Source organism: Pristis pectinata, chromosome 7 (assembly GCF_009764475.1).
Source record: "Pristis pectinata isolate sPriPec2 chromosome 7, sPriPec2.1.pri, whole genome shotgun sequence".
Classification (NCBI taxonomy): domain Eukaryota; kingdom Metazoa; phylum Chordata; class Chondrichthyes; order Rhinopristiformes; family Pristidae; genus Pristis; species Pristis pectinata.
The window spans coordinates 84,560,739-84,582,316 of NC_067411.1; the positions used below are offsets into that span (position 1 = coordinate 84,560,739).

The 21,578-nt window shown below is 42.4% G+C and overlaps 1 protein-coding gene across 1 annotated transcript in view; it reads right to left on the minus strand.

Annotated features, from left to right (window-relative positions):
* LOC127572791 (dmX-like protein 1) overlaps positions 1–21,578 on the minus strand; it is a 158,647-nt gene that overhangs the window by 127,115 nt on the left and 9,954 nt on the right. Inside the window, 1 exon segment of the mRNA XM_052020417.1 lies at positions 5,360–5,485. Coding sequence (XP_051876377.1) covers positions 5,360–5,485 — 126 coding nt within the window.

Consider the following 21,578-nt stretch of genomic DNA (forward strand, 5'->3'; position numbering starts at 1 on the left):
TTCTGCCAGTGTTTATTATATTCCATCAGTAGATTGTCTGCCTTTTCAGTCACCTGTGTTCTTGCAGTCAACTGTTATCCTATTTCCCCTACACTTCAAACTATGTGTAAATATATCCTGTGCACCCATGTCCAAGTCATTAACATATCAAAACAAAAGTTATCCTACTATCAACCTCTGGGAAAACAAATGCCCACCGCCCTCAAGCCTGAAAACCAATCATTTCCTACTCTCTGCTTCTACTTTTAAGACAATTTTCTACCCATGCAACTAATGATCCTTTTATTACCACAATTCAATGTTAGTTAAACTGAACCCCTCTTAAATGAATCAGTACTTCCACTCTTAAGCAATTCCATGTACATATTAATGTATTTTTTAAGATTATGGTCTCCAAAATCTTCCCCAGAAGGAATAGCACGGCATTCAGTTTTGCAAAGTATTGAGTATTCAGTGTACTAAGAAAAGTGGTGCTGCTTTGGGAAATTAAAAACAAGGAGCATACTCAGTAAACCTTGAGTATACTCCTTTTACAAAAGGAGCAAAAGAAAGAGGAAAACAATAAGTTTGAAAAAAAGTTGAGGTTAACACAACTTGGAAGAAAGCAGGTAGCTGAGATCAGCACAAATAAAGGAGCTGATGATCGCTTTGGTTTTAAACTCCATTTATTCCTGTTATGCAAGTTAAGCCAATACAAAGAGACTCTAGATAAATTAGGCACATGAAATGGACACCATACTGTGGAGGAACGACAGGGTTTCTGGGTTTTGGAGCTAGAGCAACAGCAAACATCTCTGTGGTCCATCCACAAGATAAAATGTTTCACGGATGGCACATTTCAGGAGGTGGTGACCTTGATGTTTCTACAGAGTGCAGGCAGAGAGGGACTGAGTAACAACTAAGCAAACAAAAGGCAAATAGATAGTTAAGGAGACACGTTTCCTCCCCCGAGCATATTTCCCACTCCCACAACCTCACCACCCAGAGGGCATCTTGCTCTCTAACCAGTCTGAATGCTGATTGGAAAAAGGGTTCCTCTGGGGAGTGTAGACAGGTCCAAAACCATGAGTGGCTCAGCTGTGCAGCAAGGTCTCACCTTCTCCAGAACCTGTTCCAAAGTCCCAAGAATCTAAACCTCTCCCTCCTACCTAATTTTCCAATCACTAGCCACCTATTTCTGTACTCACTAGTACCAGTCTCTGGGAGTATTTCACAGAGGTTTGAGATTTATAGCAGATCTAGTTTGTTGTTTATTAACCTTTGAGGTGCTATTTCTACACAAATCATTAGTAACATTATGGACAACAATCCATGGCTATTCACCTTCACTCTCCGGGTAAGATGACTTGCACTTCTGTGGTAACATGTAGAATTTCAGGAGATTATGTTGTGTTTCATTAGTTTACCTGGACTTTTAGCAAAGTTTATGAAATGTTACCAGATGGCGAACTGGTCAAAAAGTAAATGCCACTGGACCCAAGGGAGATTGGCAAATTAGTTCCATAATTCTCCATGGTGAAAACAATTGATATTCATGGGACTGTAAGGCTATAGCTATTGAGGTTCCAGGGAGCTCAGTATTTGGTCCTTTGTTTTCTAATGTATCTATTAATGACTAAAACTTAAATGTAGGGCTTACAGTAGTTTGCAGATGATATAAATATTGACCATGTGGTTAACAATGAAGAGAAAAGCTTTAAACTGCAGTAATATGTAGTTGGTCAAGGTGGATGGGCAAAAAAAAAGTGACAAAATCCAGAGGAGGAGGTAATGTATTTGGGGAGGTGCAACAAGGCAAGTGAATACACAACAAATGAGAAAAAAAAGATGTGGCGCAAGAGGGATCTTATAAGGTAGAAATGTAGATAAGTGCAGTAGTTAAAAAGGCACATGGTTTGTTTTCCTGCTCTAGCTGAGGCAAGGATTACGAGAGCAGTTCCATTCTGCTGCGAGTATATCCAATGTTACTTAAGCCACAGCTCATGTACTAGACACAATCCTGGTCTCCATATTACAGGAAAACTGATTGTAAATTCCCTTTACACCTTGTTTGGTGGAAAGGATGTTGCCAAGTTTGGAAATTTTTAGCCACAAGGAAAGGTTGTTTCTGCTGAGTTTTTTTTCTTTGAAACTGAGCGTGAAGTTAATTGTAATGTATAAATTGCGGGGCGGGTAGACAGATTAAATAAGGATCCATTTCCTGGAGAAGAGTCAAAAATCAGGTGGCATAAGTTTCAAGTAGAAAGATTTGACAGATGAGGACTTGTTCCCCACCCAGAGAATAGGAGCCTAAACTAGTTTCCTGAGAGGGTGTCGCCCTCTACAACCCTTATCACGTTTACATAGTAATTGGATATTTACCTGAACAGCTGTAACATGTAGGGTTACAAAGTTATGGGAAATGGGGTTAGGCCGCAATTTCTCAATTGCCATCGACATAAATGGACCATTGTGTATTGTAAATTTTCTCCAATTTTATGAATTCTAAACTGAATGGCCTGTCGTTTTCTGGGATCCCATTTTTAAGAGGCATGTGTTACATTTGTTATTTCCCAGAGGTCTGGCACCTTCTGTATTTAGGGAGGATTGGAAGATTATGGCAAGTCTTGTTGCAACCTCCCTCTGCCTCACCCTCAGCGATTTCAGATGCATTCCACCCAGACCAACTGCCTTACTTAAAGCATTGCCACCCTAGCTAGCATCTCCTCCTTTTCAATTTTCCTTGTATCCTTTATGTTTACTGTCTCCCCAAATGAGATTTTTCAGAATTTTATGCAGGTTGTAAATGAATGGAATTGTTGCCATACCGGATTCTAGGTATAGATTTCCCAGTGTGTGTGCCAGAAAATTATAACAAGTTGCCAGATCACATTTTGCTTCCAGGCTCTGTGAGAAGCCCAATGTTGGCACTCAGTCAAAAAAAAAATGTCCACAAAGAATGATTATTAACTTTGGAAACCTCAGACCTGGACACACTCCTAGAGAAATACCATTTAGATCAAACTGCAGGCAATGCTATCAGTAAGTTCTGCCCCACTATGTTTGTTTAATTATATACACAACTTAAAGAATATCAATGTGTCTTTTAAAAATGATGAACCTCTCAAAAATATGACCCCACTTAAATAAGCCCAAATCCAATTTCAATGCCAGTTAACTATACATCTGAGGAACGAAGGTCAACGTACCCAGATATTTGTAGACCTAGGCAATGATGGAGAAATGATACAACACATCTCACAGCAAAATGATTTCATCAATAATTCTCAAATTCAGCGAAAACAAGTATTGTTACAGAACTACTACTATACTATTAAAATTGCAGCCTTGCTCCAGTTACAAACATCCTTGACTATTCTCTATATTAAGTTTCATTTCCAAGGTCTTACCAATCTATACATTTCACCCTCCTAAACTATCTTTCCTGTACTGCTTCCTTTCTATTCTATTCTTTATTTTTTTACAAATGTAAATCACTGATGCAAATTAGAAATACAGTGACCTTGCAACACCAATTCCAATTTCAGGTAACCCTTACCTCCTGAGTCCCACTGCCTCTCTCTTTTTCCAATCTATCTTTTGTCATCCCATTTTGTCCCTTTACCTATATGCCCCTCCATCCTCTAGCCACCCATCACCTATTTTTGTCCCCTTCCCTGTTCCATCTACCCACATATTTTACCCAGCAGATACCCCCCCCTCCCCACCTGATTCCATACATCCTTCACCTCTCCCCTAATGGTTCACATTATCACCTTCCTTATCAAATTCCCGCTCTGGTAGCCTTTGTGTTCCCGCTTATCACTCTCCTAGCTGTTTCCACCTTAACCATCCCCTCCCCCACCAGGCTTCATCTGCCTTTATCCTCTCTGCCTCCACCTATCATTCACCTGCCTGTCTCCCAACTCCACCCGTCCCCTTCCAATACCTAGTTCCTTCTGCCCATCATCCATCACTCTTCCTCAGTCCACCATCACCCACTGGCCCAAGTCACCACTTCCCCTCAGCTCTTTATACTGCCCACCTTCCCTCTATTCTCAGGGCTTCGATCTGAAACCAACAATTCTTATCACACACCCCACCCCGCCCCCCAGATGATGATACCCTACTCTCTGAATTCCTCTAGCAGATTCTTTGTTCCACCAGTTCTTTACCACCATATTCTTTACTCGAGTCCAGCCAATCCCCCTACCAGAGCTCTTCTAAACAATACTCATTATTTTTGGCTATTTCACCTATTTTTTTTAAACTAACTAGATTAAAATAATCTCACACTTCAAACATCAAATTCCCACTGGAAGTCTATGGCACATCATACATCTTCCCACACCCTCTGAGATACCGTCAACTCCAAGAATGAGGTTTGGTCAGAACAATCTTTCTTATCACTGAATATTTCTCAAGCTAACTTTCAAGGAAGAACCAAATAATCTATTCATTATTAATACAGGATAGAATTAATACTTAAAAGCAGTTTTGATATGGGTACATTAGCCATGTCATCAAGAAGCTGTTTCGTAACTCCTTCACTGACAGTGTCTTACTGAGTTCCTTCCCAGACTTCCTCAGCACTCAGATAAATATGAACTATTTAAGATCATTTATTATTTGAGCCTACAGCTTTTAGAGGACTTCAGCTCATTTTAATGGCTAATATTTTACCTGGAGAGAGCATAAAAACTTAACTATGTTGAATCTGCAGCTTCCTCCCACTTACATTCTAATTTTTGTTCCTTATCTAAAAGAATTTTTAAATCTGGTCAAAACCTATGTCCGTCCAACAACGTAAAATAGGTCTTGCTCTTTAATTTTTTATATTCTGGAACCCAGCACATTGTATGTGATGAGAATGCCTACATCAATGTCTAAATCCATCTTCATACATTCAGAGAAGCTGGCAATATTGAATTCTCACATTACCCATGAATAAAACATGAAAATAAATGCATTTATATTTTGGTTTTGTTCACTGGATGTGGGCACTCCTGCATTTCCTGGTTGCTTAAATGCTGGTCATTGGCTTTCTTTCAGAATCACTTTTTGCTGGTAACGATCTCAGAAGTACCAGAAGGAATGTTAAGCTGGGTCAAGGTACTTAAAAATGTGAAATCAAGACATGGAAGGTTAGATACAAATCAAATACAAATCTAAGCAAATGGGAAAATGAGCCAAGGAGTTGAATGACACCTTCCAGCTCCTATGTATCACATGCTGCCAGCTATGCTGTTGTCGCAGTGGCCAAGGAATTAATGTCTAAACTACAAAAAAAAATTCTAGAATTTAGTATGAAGGATAGTCATCAAAACCCTAAAATAAATGGTTATATAACATCTGAATTTTTCCCAAAACATGCATATACCTTTCCCTCCTGCATGGAACAATCAACACATCCAACTTGAATATTTCCATGTTTGGCCCCAGGAATAATTTGAAGTCTTTCAAAATCACTGGCTAAAATCACAACATCACATCCTGAAGCATAGGCCTGTAAAAACATTAAAAATGAAAGATTAGTAAAAACCAGCAAAATTATTGGAATGTTTGAAATATTATTAACATGAGTTTTCTGCAATGCAAACAAATTCAAACTTGAGTACCTGTATTCCTTCAAGCACTATAACTTAATTTATCAAAAATATTTAAAGTCATGTTATTTAGCAATTTACAATATCTCAAACAACTCAGGTATTACCTAAATGTTTATTTTACATGAAAAAATTCCTAAGTGGACTAATATCACACACCAGTGAGATAAAACCATCACAAAGAACCACAAAGATAGAGCCAGCAGGTTTGACTTTCTTTCACAACTTAATATTTCCAATGACATAGGAGGCCATTTGGCCCATTGAGGTCATGTGGCTCAGAGCTATCCCATCAATTCCATTCCCTTATTTCCCTGCAATCCACTGTCATTCATGCCCATCAACTCTACCCTGATTCTTTCACCCACTTACATCTTTTTTTAAAAAATATCTGTAGCAAATTAACCAACCAGCACATGACGAGAGCATCTGAGGGAAACCCATAGTCACAGGGAGCAGATACAAACTCAGCACAAACATCAGGTATCAGGATTGAATCCAGGGTCTCTGAAGCTGTAAGGCAGCAGCACTGCCTACTATGTTACGGTGCTGCCAATGAAGTCAGAGGCAGTAGGGCAATAGCAATTCCAATCCAAGTTGCGTTTGGTATATTAACCTAAAAACGTCTTAAAATCTTCAACAAAAACCAAATATTCCACTGCCAAAGAAGAATTAGGAGGATAGAACAAATCAATGTGTGGCTAAAGAGATAGTACAAAAGCAGGGTCTTCAGATTTCTGGGTCAGGCGGGACCTGTACAAATCAAACAGATTGCATTTCAACATGACAGCACCTTGAGGAGTGTTTCCTAGTGCTTTTAGGTAGGATTTAAACTAGCTAGGGAGGGTGATAAGAACCCAAGATTACAGCCAGGAGGGAGAGAAATTAAGTTGGGAAGGGGAAAGTGAGAATAGTAAGAAAAATAAATAAGTTCCAAAAAAAAACAAGGCAATCAGCAGATAGATTCAGAACATGGAATATATTTTAACAAGATGCATCTAAGGGTACCATATTAACAGTACAAACATTTGTAAATGGATATGTTCTGATGGGTTCACACAAACATGATTGAACGGTGACCAAAGCTGGGAACCAAATATTCTACAGCATTTAAGATTTAGGACAGACAGGCAAAGAGAGGCATGGTAACACTTCAAATGGAGGACATCAGTACAGTAGATAGAAATAAACTGCATTCTTGCCAAGGCTACTACAAAATATTTTGCAAGGCGCATGGGTTTACAAGGACAAAGCAGCAGGAAAGTGGGAGCACCACAACCTTCCATCCTAAACTTGGAAATATAATCAAGGTTTATTAGGGATGGACAATAAATGTTGGCCTTGTCAATGAATCCAACATATTGAAAATTGAATTAAAAGTTATTTTCTGTTGGAGGTACTGCCAATAATTGATAAATTTAACTTTGTGTTTCAGAAACAATGTACTGTACATGTGCAAAATTTGAAAGGCTCAGTTGCCAGCCCCACATTTTTCTCAGTACAATTCATGTACTTTAATGACTCTAATGACAACATGCATGACAAAACACCAAAATATTTTGAAATGTCTGATTATAGAGCTTATTGCTATAATGCTGATAAAGATATATTCTTGAAATGTTGGAAACAAAACTGTTCAACCCTCCAAATTCTCTCCCAAAATTAGTGAGATTCAATGATTTGTATCAGAACATCCTGCTGGTTATCAATCTCAGGTGAGAATTTGAAAAATTAAAACACATATTCAAAGATTGTGGTTTAAAAATGATGGATAAATCAAGCAGGTTTTCCTTTGCAGAATATGACTTTGTTCAAAAAACTGATAGTATCTAGTATGTCAACATGGTTACAACAGTTCAGAACAGATCACATAACAGCAAATGCTCTTGCTTAAGTGAGGATCATTTAGCTTCACGACAATTTAAAAAGGAAGTTCCTGAAAATTATGATAACTTGAAAATAACAGGAATCTTTTTTTTTTACATTTTTCCTCAAATGGCCTTCTATGCCTGTTCTCAGAGCATTCCCATCTATTTCCCCCCTTATTTCCCTGTAACCTACTCTCTCTCATATACCCATCAACCCCTTCCTTGTTTTCCTGCCATCCATCTACATCAGGGGAAATTTACAGTAGCTGATTAAGCTAATTGGGAGAATGTCTTTGAGAGTTGAGAGGAAATGAGACAACTCAGGGGAAATACACGTGGTCACAGGGAGAACATGCAAATTCCTCAGACAGCACAAAGTCAGAAATGAACCCATGTCACGGAAGTTGGTGCAGCAGTGGCACTACCCGCTAAAAATAAAGATTAAAAAATAACTTTTTACAATGGAAAAATGTAACCAGATGATGTTGACATCTGCCTGCAATAATATTGATAATGGTGCACAGTAGTGGTACTTTTCTGTTGTGTCGGGAGATGAAAGTGGGTCACTGAGTTGTACAGCACAGAAACAGGCTTTTGGGCCCACTGTATCAATGCCAACCTCATGGCCATCTACACTAACTGCACTTGCCTGCATTAATTCCACATACCACTTTGCCTTGGCAACAAACGACTTGCTGGAGGAACTCAGCGGGTCAAGTAGCATCCGTTGGAGGAAGGTAATTGTCAATGTTTCGGGTCAAAATCCCGCATCAGCAGCCTGCGTGTCTCGCCAATGCAAGTACCTGTCCAGGCGCCTCTTAACTGTTACTGTTGCTGCTTTCATCACTTCCTCTGGCAGCTCATTCCAGATATCAAATATTGTTTGTGTGAAAAATTTACCCCTCAGATCCCCCTTAAACATCCTCCATTTCACCTTAAACCTATGCCCTCTAGTTTTAGACCCCCTACTATATGAGACACTGGCTATCACTCTCATGTCACTCAGTCTCCTTCACTCCAGGAAAAATAGACCAAGCCTATCCTTATAACTCAAGCCCTCCAATCCAGGCAACATCCTCGTGAATCTTCTTTGCACCCTTTCTAGCTTAATTACATCGTCCTTGTAGTGTGGCAACCATAATTGCACATAATACGCCAAGGGCAGCCAAACCAATGTAACAAGCTTAACATCTGTAACATGACGTACCAACTCTTGCACTCAATGCCTCGGCCAAAAAGGCAAGTTGCCATACGCCTTCGTCACTATCTGGTCCACCTGTGTTGCCATTTTCAGAGAATTATATGTTTGTACCCAAAGGTCTCTCTATTCAACAACACTCCCCAGGGCCCTGCTATTCACTGTGTATTTCCTGCCCTGGTTTAACTTACCAAAATGCATCTCTTTGCACTTGTCAGAGTTAAATTCCATCTGTCATTTCTTGGCCCACTTTCCCAGTTGTTCTAGATCCTGTTTTATTCTCAAAATAGCCTTCTTCACTGTCCACTATAGTACCAACTCTGGTGTCATCTACAAACTTACTAATCAGGTCAGCTACATTCTCATCCAAATCATTAATACAACAAACAGATATCTTTCTGCACTCCTAATTTCCTTCTCAAATGCATCCCTAAGGGACTCGCTTGATCCAAGTATCTACACCTGATATATTCTTCCTTTTTCCTGATCAGACCCTTTATACCCCTCACCTACCAAGGTTCCCTAATCTTGCAGACTTGCCCTTCACTCTAACAGGAACACTCTGGCCCTGAACTCTTCCCATCTCACTTTTAAAAAGCTTAGCACTTGCCAAACATCCCTTTACTTGCAAAAGGCCTTTCCCAATCAACTTTTGATAGTTTTGGTCTGTTACCATTGAAATTAGCCTTTCCCCAATTTAGGACCAACTTGGGATGGATCAAAACAAAAACATGTAATCGTGAACTGGGCTTCATATCTACCACTCAAATTTGTACTGTTTTGGCATGTTATCATTATTAAGCTGGTTTAAGTAAAACACATTGGGAAAAAATAACAATATCCAAAATGCAAATTGAGAATTTTTCTTTTAAAAAACGATGGATTTTTAAAGGCTACTACTTCAACATTTCTCTGAACTCTGACCATTTGGGCTAGGATAGCCATTTTAAGTCAAAACAGAATGCCAGGAGTTTAAATTGTTATCAGTACCACTGTGCATGTGACAGCCTGATGCTTAGAGGACACTGGACATACATTTGTGCAAAATTTTGCCTTGTGGGCATAACACTACTATTTAAAATGAAATTGGGGGAAATGGCCTACAACTTATTTTGAGAATGTAACCCCAAACCCTTTACTGCTCAGCCAGGACAGGCTGTCTCCCTGTATGTACTCCTTTGAGCTTTCTAAGAATTTTGTATGTATCAATTGGGAGTTGTGAAGAAGACGCCTCTTTGATCTCTCCATGTATGACAGATCTGCCATCTTGGGAACCGGTCTGGCGAATCTTTGCTCCACTCCCTCTCTGACAGGTAGTTCCTCTTTTAAGAGAGACCAGACCAGAATAGTACACAGACTCTAGGTGTGGTCTCACCAATGCCCTATATAAAAAGAAACATTTTCCTTTATATTCATATCCTTTTGTAATAAGGGGCAACATGCCATTTACTTTGTAGTTGCCTGCTATACCTGCATGTGTACAAGGATACCTACACAGCATAAGACAAGAATGTGATGGGATACTCACCACTTGCCTGGCTAAATGATGCTCCAACAACACTCAAGAAGCTTAACACCACACAGCAAAGCTTTCTTGAGTGACTCCCCACCCACTACTTGTGCACTATGACTGTAGAGTGTACAGTTTACAAAATACACTGCATTCTTGCGTAGGCTACTCCAACAACACATTGTACAGGGTTTGTGGGTTACCAATAAGGTCAAGCCAGCAGGCACAAGGGAACATCACCACCTTCATGATCTCCTACAAGACACATGCCATTCTAATTAGGAAATATAATTGCTGTTCATTTATCGTTGATTTCAGATCCTGGAACTCCTTACCCAACGACATTCATAGGGACTTCTTGGAGTTCAAGACAGCAGCTCACCATCACCTTCACAAGGCTATCAGGGGTGGACAATAAACGTTGGCTTTACCAGCAAAACCCACATATTGAAAATTGATTAAAAAGTATATTTCCCTGTCGAATATGTTGCTGGTAGCAGATAATGTTAACTTTATGTTTCAGCAAGAATAAACTCATAGTGGCCTCTACACATGCAAGTCAAAATCACTTCTGAGAAGCTCTGTGCCAACCCTGGACATTTCATAGTATAAAAATGTGTGTGTTGTAATGACTCGAATGACGGAGCATGAGAAAACATAGCAAAACATATCACAACATTTGATAAAAGGGATTATTGCTGTAGTCCCTAATAATGAAGTTTGGATAAACTGTTCAGCCCTCCAAGTCAATTCAAATCAGTTTGGATTCCCAGAATTGGAGAAACTAAATGATTTGTATCACAAGAGTCTTGCTAGTTATCACTCCCAAGCAACAATTTGAATAGAGAATATGGCTTTAAAATGAAGGATGAAGCAAGCAGTTCTCTCTTTACAAATTATGACAGGAAAGTTATTATTTCCCATTTTCAAAGCTCACAGAGTATTATGATAGCAATCATAAGATTGTATCAGTATAATAGGGCTACAGCAGTTCAGAACAGACTGCAGAATAGCAAAGGCTATAGCTTAAGTGAGAATCATTTGGAGAAACCCACGGCAATTCAAGAACTTTTACTGAAATCAAGGCAACTTTGGTTTGGAAAAGACATGCCAATTTTGACAAGTCTTGTATGTTTTGCTCAAGGTATTGAAAGCATCCATTTAGCTCACAAAGACTAGACTGGCTCCTGGAGTATTCCAAGCAATCCATTCCCCTACATTTCCCTGTACCTATTCTCTCTTACGTGCTCACAAACTCCTTAATTCTCCTATCAGCCACCACACTAGGGTTCATTTATAGCAATCATTTAATCTGCCAGCATATCTTTGAAGTAAGAGAGTAAACCAGAGCACCCAGAGGAAATCCACATGAATTCCCAGAGAATATGCAAGTTCTACACACAAGCATCTAGAATTGAACCTGGATCATTGAAGTGATTGTGGCACTGTTAAAAACACAGATTAAAATAAAACTTCCACAATGGAAAACTATAAATAATGATATTGATAGCTACCCATAAAGACTTTGGCAATGACCTATAACACTGGCACTTCTGTTGTTTAGGCAGTTGAAGTGGGGTGCTGGCAGCTGGGGTGCATGCAGAAGAAAATTAGTTGTGGAGAACTTTGCTTTATATCTACCACTCAGATCATTTATACAGAACATTGCTCTGGCACGTTAACATCATTAATCTGAATTAGAGTGCATTGGAAAAAATATCAAAAATGCAGCTTTTGACAGAGCAATAGGTTTTTAAAGGTTTCTTCAACTACTACTCTTGGCAGTGTGGAGGAACAGAGGGATCTTGGGGTCACGCCCATAGATCCCTCAAGGTTGCCACGCAGGTCGATAGGGTTAAGAAGGCGTATGGAGTGTTGGCCTTCATTAGTCGGGGTATTGAGTTCAAGAGCTGTGAGGTGATGTTGAAGCTCTATAGAACTCTGGTCAGACCACACTTTTTTTTAAAAGAACATTTCAGCACAGTACAGGCCCTTTGGCCCACAATGTTGTGCCGACATTCTTGGAGTATTGTGTTCAGTTCTGGTTGCCTCATTATAGAAAGGATGTGGAAGCTTTAGAGAGGGTGCAGAGGAGATTTACCAGGATGCTGCCTGGATTGGAGAGCATGTCTTATGAGGATAGGTTGTGTGAGCTACAGCTTTTCTCTTTGGAGAGGAGGAGGATGAGAGGTGACCTAATAGAGGTGTACAAGATAAGAGGCATAGATTGAGTGGACAGTCAGAGACTTTTTCCCAGGGCGACAATGGCTAACATGAGGGGACATAATTTTAAGGTGACTGGAGGAAGGTATAAGGGGGATGTCAGGGGTAAGTTTTTTTTTAAAACACAGTGGTGGGTGCGTGGAACACACTGCCGGCAGAGGTTGTGGGGGCAAATACATTAGGGACATTTAATAGACTCTTAGATGGACATATGAATGATAGAAAAATAGGGGGCTATGAGGAGGGAAGAGTTAGATAGATCTTAGAGCAGGATAAAATGTCGGCACAACATTGTGGGCCGAAGGGCCTGTACTGTGCTGTAGTGTTCTATGTATTGAAGCTTTCAGTGTTAATGATTCCATCTTACCTGGGCCACTACCGGTGTATCACTCGTCTCAGTACCTCCTTGTACAGCTTATCACCAAATTTTGTTTAACAAAGTTCCTTAGAAAATGTTATTATGTCAGAAGTACTCTACAAATTTGATGCTGTATGCATAAATGACTCAGAATTGCCATCTTAGTGCAAGGTTATTATTTTCTTGATCTTTCAACATAGTCAAAGTGACAAAAGAACAAGTTTAATAAGTCACCCACACAACAACAGATGTAGAAGAGTAGGAAGAAAACCTGTTATTCCTTGAACAAGACAAGTTAACCAATTGCATGTTTACAACAATCGGACACTTTTCATGGATGTTTTTGATGTTAGCATAAAATTTCGATAGACTTTGAATTTCACGCCATGCACATTATGCTCATTGTTAAGTTTGCAAAATGTTAGGAATACCCTGGATTTTGAGAAAGTATGATTTATAAGGATTGCAAGATGGCTAGTTTCTTAAGCACGTACACTGTAGGAAACTTAAGGATGCTGGATTTAACTAGGAATTTGAAATAATTTGACATTATTTTGCTTATATGCCTAGGCATGGTGCCCAGAAACTTAGTCACCTGATATACAGCTGCATGGTCTCTAACGGCAAAGATAGCAGAGAAGAATTTTGCTGAGCCTTAATCTGATAGAAGAGCTACCAAGTGATTTGATAAATGCAACCCCAAATCTGCGCTGATTTACTGAAGTGTCATACAAGCATGCATACGAATAACTTTGCTGCAAAACAAATTCTTCAGATGGTACGGAAATGGCGTTCCACCATTACGTTAGTACTTTGAAACAAGTCATAACTTCCACAATATATAAAAAACACTTCTTACTGTTATTAATTTTGAAGCACTCTGAACAAAAACAAAATCCCATAAACAGATGTTTATTTTCCCTTTTGTAGCAGCTGCTACTGCGAGGTGAAAGCAAGACACTAGTCGGTGGGCTGCAGAACAAAAACTGATTTATTTTCCCGCCTTGTGCGGGCCTTTTAAGAGGAATGGTTCCCGCCCACCGAAAACGGAAATGACGTATGCGCTACGTCATCAAACTTTTCCCGCACGCGGGTTCTCCCCGTCGCTCGGGGAAGACGAAGGCCCAACGCCATCTTGGGCCTCGCCGCTCCGACGACGCACGACCCGACCGCCGAGCTGGTTCGCTTGCTTGGACTGTGAGTCACTACACAAACCGCCCCCCAGAACCGGCGATACGGTCCCCAAGGTTCGCGAGCTGTGCTAGCCGTTGCTTAGGAGGTCGGTCTCTGCGTCGCAGTGTTGGGACCTCGACCGGTTGTTGTAGATCTAAATGGGCCGGTTTGAGGCGGTCCATCGTGAAGACCTCTTCCTTGCCCCCAGTGTCCAAAATAAAGGTGAACCCATTATTCCTGATGACCCGGAATGGCCCCTTATATGGTCGTTGCAACGGTGCCCGGGGTGTACCCCTGCGACCGAAAATGAACTTACAGTCTCGTAGTTCCTTGGGCTCACAGGATGGGGCTTGACCATGCTGCGAAGTGGGAATCAGTGCCAAGCTGCCGAGCCTCTCGTGCAGCCTTTCCAGGACTGCCGTGGGTTGTTCCTCTTGGCTCCGAAGGGCGGGTATGAAATCCCCTGGGACGACCAGGGGCACACCGTACACGAGATCTTCCTTGGGGGCAGTGCGTATGCCGAGCAGGACCCAAGGCAGTTTGTCGACCCAGTTAAGACCTTTCAGGCGGGCCATCAGGGCTGATTTCAGATGGCGGTGGAAACGTTCCATCAACCTGTTTGATTGAGGGTGGTAGGCTGTGGTGGTGTGTAGCTGTGTCCCTAGCATGTTCGCTAATGCAGACCAGAGGCTGGAGGTAAACTGGGTGCCCCTGTCTGAAGTGATGTGGGCTGGAATACAAAAACGTGAGATCCAAGTTGTGAGCAGTGCCCAGGCACAAGAATCAGTTGTGATGTCTGATAGAAGGGTTGCCTCTGGCCACCTCGTGAACTGGTCCACGATGGCAAGGAGGTACCGAGCCCCTCTTGAAACTGGCAGAGGACCAACGAGGTCGACGTGGATGTGGTCGAACCTTCTACAGGTAGGCTCAAACTGTCACGGCGAGACCTTGGTGTGTCGTTGGAATTCTGATGTCCGGCAGTGCGGACAAGTCCTGGCCCACTCACTGACCTGTTTGTGCAGGCCATGCCAGATGAACTTGATGGCGACCAGTCGAACAGTTGATCTGATGGACGGGTGCGCCAACCCGTGTACCGAATCGAAAATGCGTTTCCGCCAGGCTGCAGGAACTATAGGGCGGGGTTGACCTGTTGCGATGTCGCAAAGGAGGGTCTGCTGACCTGGACCAACTAAGAAATCTTGGAGCTGCAGGCCCGAGACTGCAGTTCTGTAGCTGGGCAGCTCGTCGTCGGCTTGCTGTGCGTCAGCCAGGGCTGTATAGTCAACACCCAGGGACAGGCTGTGGGTGGTCGGTCTGGAAAGTGTGTCAGCAACGACATTGTCCTTTCTGGAGACATGTTGGATATCCGTCGTGAATTCGGAAATGTAGGACAAATGTCGCTGCTGACGAGCTGACCAGGGATCGGAGACCTTGGAGAAGGTGAAGGACAAAGGCTTATGGTGAGAGCGGTGAAAGGCCTGCGTTCTAAAAAGTACCGGAAATGCCAGACCGCCAGGTACAGCGCTATAAGTTCCCGATCAAAAGTGCTGTATTTCAGTTCGAGTGGTCTAAGGTGCCTGCTGAAAAATGCCAAGGGTTGCCAACGGCCTTCGATTAATTGTTCCAGTACTCCACCAACCGCGGTGTTGGATGCGTCCACCGTGAGGGCGGTTGGGATGTCTGTCCTAGGGTGTACCAGCATCGTGGCGTCTTTGGCCTTAACGAAGGCAGCCGCAGCCTCGTCGTTCCAGGCGATGTCCTTGCCCGACATCAGTGAGAACAAAGGGCGCATGATACGGGCTGCTGCAGGGATGAACTGATGGTAAAAGTTGATCATCCCCAGGAATTCCTGCAGGCCTTTGACCATGTTAGGATGGGCAAAATGGCGGATAGCGTCTACCTTGGCGGGTAGGGGTGTTGCTCCTTCGCTGGTGATTCTGTGGCCGAGGAAATCGATAGAGTCAAGTCCGAATTGGCACTTGGCCGGGTTGATAGTGAGGCCGAAATCACGGAGACGGGAGTACAGTTGGCAGAGGTGGGAAAGGTGTTCTTGGCGGTCATGGCTGGCGATTAGTCTGTCATCTAAGTAAATGAACATGAAGTCTAGGTCTCGGCCTACCATGTCCATCAGCCGCTGGAAAGTCTATGTGGCGTTCTTAAGGTCGAACGGCATTCGAAGGAATTCAAAGAGGCCGAATGGAGTGATATGCGCAGTTTTGGAGACGTCCTCAGGGTGGACTGGGATTTGGTGGTATCCCCGGATGAGGTCCACCTTGGAGAAGATGTGGGTCCTGTGTAGCTTCGCCGCGAAGTCCTGGATGTGAGGGATGGGGTAGCGGCATCGTCGCCGCAGGGTCTCCACCCACCGGTGGCTTTGGGGACCATGTGCAGGGGGGAGGCTCAGGAGCTGTCTGGCCTGCGAACGATCCCCAGCTCCTCCATGTGGCGGAACTCTTCCTTTGCCAGGTGGAGCTTGTCTGGAGGTAGTCGTCGTGCTCAGGCATGAAGGGGTGGCCCTGTGGTAATGATGTGGTGCTGGACTCCGTGTTTGGGCACCGAATTTGTAAACTGAGGTGCCAAAACCGATGGGAACTCGGCTAGGAGCTTGGTGAACTCGTTTCCAGACAGGGAAACGGAGTCCAGGTGCGGGGCTGGTAGGCTGGCTTCTCCTGGGGGTAGGTTTGGAAAGTTCTGGAGTGCGCTAGCCGCTTCCCTCGCAGGACAACTAACAGGCTGTGGGCTCGAAGGAAATCGGCTCCCAGGAATGGCCAGGCGACGGCGGCAAGGGTAAAGTTCCAGGTAAAATGGCTGTCGCCGAATTGTAATTGAACTGTACGGATACCGAAAGTCCGTATCGTTGTGCCGTTTGCGGCATTGAGTACAGGACCTTGTTGCCTGTTACGAGTATCAGGGGTAAAATACTGACCTCTGCTCCAGTATCAACGAGGAAACGATGCCCAGACTGCTTGTCCCAAATGAATAGGAGGCTATGTTGGCGGCCAGCCGTCGTAGCCATCAGTGGCGGCTGGCCCTGGCGTTTTCCTGAAACTTGCAGGATGGGCGGCATCGACGGGCCTCTGCGCCCCGCCTCTGATGGTAGGAACACAGCTAGTCACCAGTATCGTCGTCTGTGTTTCTGGGGTGTGGTCGCTCGGTTACTGGGACTGGTTTAGGTAGGCGTTGGGCTCGCGGCCTGGCGATTTGGCCGACGGATAACCCGCTCTCGTGTTTGGCCTTCCACAGGACATCTGCCTGGGCAGCTACCTCACGTGGATTGCTGAAATCAGTGTCGGCCAACAGCAGGTGAATGTTATCAGGTAGTTGTTCGAGGAAGGCCTGTTCAAACATTAGGCAAGGCTTGTGTCCCTCAGCCAAGGCCAGCATCGTGTTCATTAGGGCCGATGGGGATCTGTCCCCCAGGCTGTCGAGATGAAGCAGGCGGGCAGCGCGCTCGTGACGGGAGAGGCTGAAGGTCCGAATAAGAAGGTCTTTGAAAGCCGGGTACTTATCCTCCTCCAGAGGAGACTGGATGAAGTCTCCGACCTGGGTGGCTGTCTCCTGGCCCAGAGAGCTGACCACATGGTAGTACTTTGTGAAGTCAGAGGTGATCTGCCAAAGTTGAAATTGTGCTTCAGCCTGGTTGAACCAGACACTGGGCCAAAGCATCCAAAAGGTGGGCAGCTTGAGTGCCACTGTGTTGGCTGCTGCGTTGTCGTCCATTGTGCGGGTCCAAACTCTGTTTGGACCGTTGGGGTTACCAATGTAGCGGCTGCTACCGCGATGTGAAAGCAAGACACTAGTCGGTGGGCTGCAGAGCAAAAACTGATTTATTTTCCCACCTTGCGCGGGCCTTTTAAGAGGAACGGTTCCCGCCCACTGAAAATGGAAGTGACGTATGCGCTATGTCATCAAACTTTTCCCGCGCGCGGGTTCTCCCTGTCGCTCGGGGAAGACGAAGGCCCAAGGCCATCTTGGGCCTCGCCGCTCTGACGACGTGCGACCTGACCGCCAAGCTGGTTCACTTGCTTGGACAGTGAGTCGCTACACTTTAAACAAATAATGATCAGGACATGCATCATTCCACTTATGTATTGAAATTAAGGCCTCTGTTTAACTTGTTTAACCATAACCCCAAAATTATGAAACTCCTCACTTCCCTCAGCCAAATTTTACTTTTGTTCACTTTCGGCTCAAGTGCCCAATAACTAATATTACATCACACTCTGAGTTATCTACATGTTTATTCTTCTCAGTCTTGGTGTTTTCCAGATATATTGACTTAGTTTTATTGGTTTCTATGCCCAAAAGGATTTCTATGCCCGAGTGATCATTTGATCATTGAATTTAACATTTGTCATACATATTCCAACTCAGGACTGGAAAATGCTGGTGTAGTATTACAAGGTTGTTTCATAATTTGGCAATAATATATAGAGGATATATTGATAAATGGTGAAGGTGCTTTAACCGTGTTACTGATTCTGTATGAAATATAAATAGGATTGAAGGTTGCCAGTAGGTTCAGCAGCTTTAATATTACATCAGCACTTTTCAGTCTATAATATTACTTGGACAATTACACAATAATAGCAACTGCAAATATATGATCAAAGTAACTAAATCATTACTATTTCCCCTGGTCAGTCAGAAATGTGACCACTTCACGTTGTCTCTCTCTTAGATAGGTCACTCAAGTGGCAAATGCCAGCCAGTTCAGAACTCTGGCTGATGCATATCAGAGCTTGGAAATCCCGAATTCAAGAGGTTCCTTCTGCTGAATCCTTTCCCAAGCTTCGCGCTGGACTCTTTTATGTCAGGAACGTGTTGTTCCTGTGCTATATCAAATTATGGCATTTTTTAATAGATTTAAGTTTCTGAACTTCAAGGACATTCAGAGGTACTGCAAGATTGAAAGATTTGAGGGATGACGAAGGTCTAGGCACAGTTTGCTGCCTGAAAATGCTAACTCAGCTGTTTTGTGCAGGGCTTGTGCTGTCTACCACATGACAGCCATTACCCGGATCATTCCCTGCAGCCATATCATTTGCATTTCAGCAAGATCAGCTTTCCAGAAGTGTATGAGGAAAATACATGACTGATACATAGCTCAGTGGTTGGTGCAAAGGTTGAGCTGCCATCAACAAAATCCTAGCCAATGAGATGCCCAAAGCCTTCATTTTGATCCTCATCACAAACTTAGTTTCCTAGCCACGGATGCCAACTCTCTTCTCCGAAATTAAATGACACCCTTCAGTACATTGACGTCATGTTTGACTAGGTCAAATATGACATCAATGTACTGAACGGTGTCATTCAATTTGATTTTTGGATTTTGTCTTCAATGTGACAACCTATTTCTACTTCTATAATATTAATTGACTCCAACTCCACCTCTGCTTACCTGCTACCAAACCCCTTATCTATGCCTTTATCATCTCCAAACTTGAAATGGTTCAAAACACTCAAAAATTGTTTTCTTTTTGTTCTTCATAAATTTGAGATCATTCAGAAACCTACTGCGTAATTCTCACTATTCACCCACAATCCTTACACTCCAGCTCTCCAAACCTCCGAGATGTATGCTCCTATCACTAAGGCTTCGCATATCTTCAAATTTAAAAGTCTCTAGATCCAAATCTTTGCAAAGCCATTCAGCTTCCACTTCTTTAAACCAATGCTCAATATCTATTTGAACAATATCTCTTTAACCAAGATTTTGCCCTCTGTAAATAACTCCTTGTTTGGTGGCCCAGGGCCCTTTTTTTTTGTTTGCTCCAACTCTGGTACTATACAAATAGCTTTTGTTTTAACTAATTACTGGGATGAATGAATCCACTTTAGTCCTACATTGGAACCCAATCTATCAAATAGCTGCAGAACCTATTTTAGTTATGTAGTTTAGCCATCTAAAGCCAAATAGATTACTTATAAAACTGTTGCAGCATTCAATTAATATACAATGAATTATACTTCTCCAATCACTTTGTTAACTTCTTTAGCTTTCACCTTCATTTTCTGGATGCAGTTCAGTTTTGTCATTCCAATGTACACAGTTTACATTATCTTACCACCTGGTATTACATTAAAACGTACTTGTCAATACTTTTCAATAAGGCAACAGAAGAGATTGAATACAAACAGCAAGTTAGTCAGAAAAATAAAGAAAAGGAGAATAAATCATGTCAGATCAAGAAAACTTTCTGCAAGGCTTTATCATAATTCAAAGAATGAAGGAGACATCATTAAACAAATCCTTTAGCTGTGCCTTAATTACTAAATACTACTAAGGGTGTTTCTGTCTTCCATTACAAAAAAAGAATTTGAGTATTTTCATAATACCTGAAACTCTTGTACCGTGAAATTACCTATTTCCATTGTGATGGAATCTGTTGAAAGAGAATGACATTTGGATAGGAAACTGGGCTACTTGGGTAACTGCCAGTACCATTCCATGTAACTGACAGCAATTTTTTGATTTATGTGCAGACAAGAAAAACTAATTTGTCATTCTTTTTCAAAATACATTCTGACATCTAACAAGGAAATGCCAAGCTGCATGGTTACATACCACTTATAGTGAGAAATCACTCCTATAACCTCCACTGCCTCCCCCTCTTCCAAGGATACATCCATGTCTGGGTGTCCATAGAGAGGGAGCATAAAGTGTCCATTGGCTCTCTGGGGGCATTCTAAGATTGGCAGTCGTCACAGGAACTGGTTGTGCATCCTGGACATGGATGGTCATGTTTTAATTTGAAGGTGAATTGAGAATAGAGTCAGGATTGTACAGCACAGAAACAGGCCCTTCACACACCGCATCTATGCCAACTGTCAAATCTATCAATCCCACTTGACTGCATAATTACACACTCGTCTATGGCTTGCTCATTCAAGTACTTGCCCAAATGCCTCGTAACGTTGTTACTGCTCCTGCCTCCATCACGTCTTCAGGCAGTTCATTCCAGATACCAACTACCGTATGAAAAACGTACCCGTTAAATCCCCTTGACCAATCTGATCCCCATGTAAATAGACTTTTCACCACCACCCCCAAAGCAGAAAGTGACTGCAAGGGCCTAATCTTCCCCAATATTGTACGAGCTGTTAAAAATTGAAGTTTTTAAAAAATTTATAATTTAAATTCCTGTCGTTTTTGAATATTTCTTAATGCACAAAGCATTGAGCATTTGATAGCTTTGATAACTAGCTAAATTACCCATATCCAAAGTTTTCCTTAGTTGTTCTGTGGGCAGAGTTGGCTCTGGTACTCCTCACTTACTTGATAACATTTACATTGCACAGGGTTTTGCTGTGACTGATGGAACTGTTGAAGCAACCTCAAGCAAGGATGGTCTTTCTTGTAAATTCTAAGTTCTTACCAAAAATAGCCAAAGAAATTACCTATAAGAAATTACCATTGATGCATGTATCGAACACTCTTAACAATGACATGGTCCACAATGAAAATGAGTGGTCCAATCTCCACATCAGGGGAGGAACAGGAAGCAGGAATCAAGTACTGGGCAATGTGTTAAATAGTTTAGCATCAAGAGACTGAATGTACAAAGCTTTCTCTATCTTGCATTAGTGTTATACAATCCCAGGAAACCATATCAGCTGCGGATGGACACAGTCAATGGTGGCAGACCTTCCAAATACTCCT